The sequence below is a fragment of the Salvia miltiorrhiza genome, chromosome 3, assembly GCF_028751815.1.
Source record: "Salvia miltiorrhiza cultivar Shanhuang (shh) chromosome 3, IMPLAD_Smil_shh, whole genome shotgun sequence".
In the NCBI taxonomy this organism is placed as follows: domain Eukaryota; kingdom Viridiplantae; phylum Streptophyta; class Magnoliopsida; order Lamiales; family Lamiaceae; genus Salvia; species Salvia miltiorrhiza.
Window position 1 is genome coordinate 7,723,060 of NC_080389.1, and position 3,655 is coordinate 7,726,714.

The 3,655-nt window shown below is 34.8% G+C and overlaps 1 protein-coding gene across 1 annotated transcript; it reads left to right on the plus strand.

Annotated features, from left to right (window-relative positions):
• The first annotated feature begins 271 nt into the window (after window positions 1-271).
• On the plus strand, window positions 272-2,523 carry LOC131017317 (uncharacterized). The gene is made up of 9 exons (XM_057946028.1): window positions 272-610; window positions 697-744; window positions 857-916; window positions 991-1,074; window positions 1,178-1,285; window positions 1,587-1,688; window positions 1,796-1,899; window positions 2,008-2,119; window positions 2,311-2,523. Exons 1-9 carry the CDS (start codon window positions 347-349, stop codon window positions 2,425-2,427), a joined length of 999 nt encoding a protein of 332 aa, XP_057802011.1. The 5' UTR covers window positions 272-346; the 3' UTR covers window positions 2,428-2,523.
• Window positions 2,524-3,655: the final 1,132 nt, after the last annotated feature.

The following is a 3,655-nucleotide window of genomic DNA, read 5'->3' on the forward strand; positions in this document are numbered from 1 at the left end:
GTACAATGTAGAGAATATAATAAAATAACTAAATTTTATTTTTATTTAAAAAAATAAATTAAATAAATTAAGATTATCCTTATTATATTAGTGTGTGGATAGCCACTACCCATAATGTGGCTGGAAAGATTTATTGATTTTAATATGTGCGTGCCCATCGGATCAAAGCAAGAATAGGAACACGTGTCTACACAACAAATTGAATTGAGCAAGTCAAACCTTATATATTCAGCATAAATAGTGACACGTGTCTAAACTTCACGCCGAAATTTCGCCCACTTCTCGTTCTAAAATATCGCCAACGTCTCACTCCAAAATTTCGCCCAAAATCGGAAGTAGCCAAAAGATGTACGGATTTAACCGTCTCAATTCGGCCAATCGCATCTCCGCCGCCGCCGCCGTATATCCGAAACGGTTGCTCAGAACAAGTATCAGTCACTCCTCTCCCGCAGCGACAGCCGGAATCAGTGATACCCGCAATAGTTATGCGAGGAATAGTGGAAAAAAGCTGAAGGAGCTCTCGAGGAGTGTGGTGATGCTCACTTGCGATTCATCTGCAGACGGCGGCGTCTGCAATGTTTATTTGGTCGGATCCAATCACGCTTCTCCGGTACATTACTGTTGTTTATTTGTTTAATATTTATGTCAATATTTAATAAATTACAATAGCTTAAGTTAATTGTTTATCATTTGCAGAAATCTTGGGAGGAAGTTAGGGCTGCGGTGCAATTCTTGAAACCTGAGGTGTTTTTCGTTTCAATTTAGAAGAAGCCACATTGGCTACTACTCTTAGTTTTAACTTTTATGTGATCATCATCATCATCTCCTAATTAATATAGCAATTATATGCTTTCAGGTTGTTTTCCTAGAATTTTGCTCTAATCGCGAACATATTCTTAGGCGTGAAAAAATTAAGGTTTGCTTGTATTTGTATTTGTTTTCAGTTTGTGTAGAATTCATTGAACATGAAATGGTGGCCTTATTTTGCAGGTTCCGACCATAAGAGAAATGGTGGAAATGTGGAAAAAAAATAATAAACTTTCTTGGATTCTTTACAAGTGGTGTTTTGCTAAGGTATGATTCTATTATGCTAAACTTACTAGAGAAACCTCTTTTTGGTTTCTTCAACAAATTCCAAATGAACTTTGCAAAATTATACTCATCTCTCTTTTTCTAGTGTATGAGTCGATTTAATGTTGAACATACCTGTGGAGATTTCCGGGCGGGAAATGAGGAAGCCAAGAAATATGGTGCCAAGGTTATACTTGGCGATCGACCACAAGATGTGAGCTACTTTTCTTCTTGTGTTTTACTATTATAAAGTAACATGAGACCGATGTGGGCATGTTTCTTCCTCCATAGTCATACTACTACTTTTGCATTTAGAGTAAAGCTAATGTTCTATCTCTAAATATCGATTTTTTCGTTCAATAATATTTTCCACTTGCTTAATCCCTTTCCATATCAATTAATCACAAATAATATTTTAAGTTTTCATTGTTATTGTTTTTTACCTCTTTTTGTCGGATCTATTAAAAGTCCTTCTACGTGTTTTCTCAAGTTCCTACTTTTTTCTTTTTTGGTAGATTACAGATCAGAGGTATATTGCCAAGACGTCTATTTGGCAATTTCTCGCCTTTCGAATTGAAGGAATTCCCATGAAGTTACCAAATGAAATCCGGGATAAGGTAATACTTATTTACCTTATAATATAAGACTTACATATAATATATGTGGGGAGATCAGTTTTAATGATGTTACTTGAGCATTAAAAGTTGATATTTCCTTTATGTAGGTGATCAACGGAAAGTATGATGCTCATGCGTGGGATCGAACAAATCAAGAGTTATCCAAGAGCCATCCTGATTGGGCGGAAATATATATGCATGAGCGTGACCTGTTTGTGTTCTAATCCGTCTCCAAATTTCATTCTAATTCTTAATACTGGGCATCATATCTGTGTAACATTGCATGTTTGATTGTTTTAATTCTATATTTGTTGTAAAGATATATGGCGGCCAATATACTAGATGTTGCCCGCAAGCATAAATCGGTGGTAGCTGTGGTGGGAAAGGCCCATATACCAGGAATCCAGAAGAACTGGAAACAACCTGTTGACGTAAAGATTTTATGCAATTCATTGACTACTTTGTCCTTCAAAATTCTTTACTTGATGTTCACTTTCTACATAGAATAAATCAAGTTTTGTGTAATATATGCCACTGTTCTAAATTGTTGTTTTTTGATGTTTTAACATCGTGATTCCATAAATATTCTTCTGATGGAACTTTATGTTGTTGAATGTTTCAGGTGGAGCAACTTCTTACCATACCAATTGAAAAAAGGACAATATCAGTGGGCAAGATAATTAGTTCTATCGCAGGGGTTGCCATAGTTTACGGCATTTATCTCTCCATCAAGAATTAGCTCTCTGCATTCCATGAGATCACCTAACTGGGCCAGGATGAAATTAAAGCTGCTGCAACAATGACGACTTAATGTCGTCTTCAAGTTACTTCGGAAATCAGAAGTCAGTGTTCACATATTCAGTATTCTATACTATGCTTTAGTGTTAAGAGTAACGTTGAGGAATGGATGCACATCTGATTACACTTAGGGTGCGTTCTCTTTGGTTGTAAATTTATCATGGGAAAAGGAATGATAAACAAAATTTCACCTTTTAAATTCTTCATTTCTTTTCTCACATTTCATACTTGACCCTTACTCATTCCTCATTTACACTACAAATGGAGGGATAATATTATCCCTCATTTGTAGTGTACGTAAATGAGGAATGAGTAAGGGTCAAGTAGGAAATGTGGGAAAAGAAATGAAGGATTTAAAGGGTGAAATTTTGTTTTTCCTTCATTTTCCCAAGATAAATTTACAACCAAAGAGAACGCAGCTTTAAAGAGATATCAATACATTGAAGTTCACTTGTCATTGGTATTCTATGAGATATATGAAGTTTCTCCGTTGATTCATCGAACTTGAAACTTAGGATTCAGCTTTCTTGCTTAATTGATGATTCTTGGTAAGACTAAAGTGAAATTGTATGAATTTGGCCTTTTTGGCAATGACTGTGACATGATTATTCTGCACAATTAGACTATTTTAAACTTAGCAGAGAGGAGTTCTAATCCTTTGAATATCAATCCAATCAAAATGTTTAGACGTTTCGGGCTGTTGATGGAATCAAAGACGGAAGTTGATCACAATTCACAAATACTGAAATTGTTCGGAATAGTGCTGAGAAGTTGTTCAAACTCATCTTCAAAAATGATTTCAGTATCAATTTTGAACATTACAATGTAATATTTTGCTAATTAATTACCCATTTTAATCTCAAGTAATCTCGTTGAATCCCCAAATTCGTTTAATGTGATAGAAGAGTTAAGTAGCAAATACACCCTAGCGATTACAGCAAAAAGCAAAAATATACCCAATGTTATATTTTGTGTAACTAGGCTTCCTTATGTTCATAATTAATTGGCGCAAATAAGTCCCTCTGTCTAAAAGTTGTGAACAATGGAACATGCTTTCCATAATTTTGTGAACATTAGGGACCTATAAATTAGAATGTGAATGTTAGGGATGCCTGTTTTTGTGAAAATGATAATAACGTATAAGTCAATATAAATCTATAAATAAATTG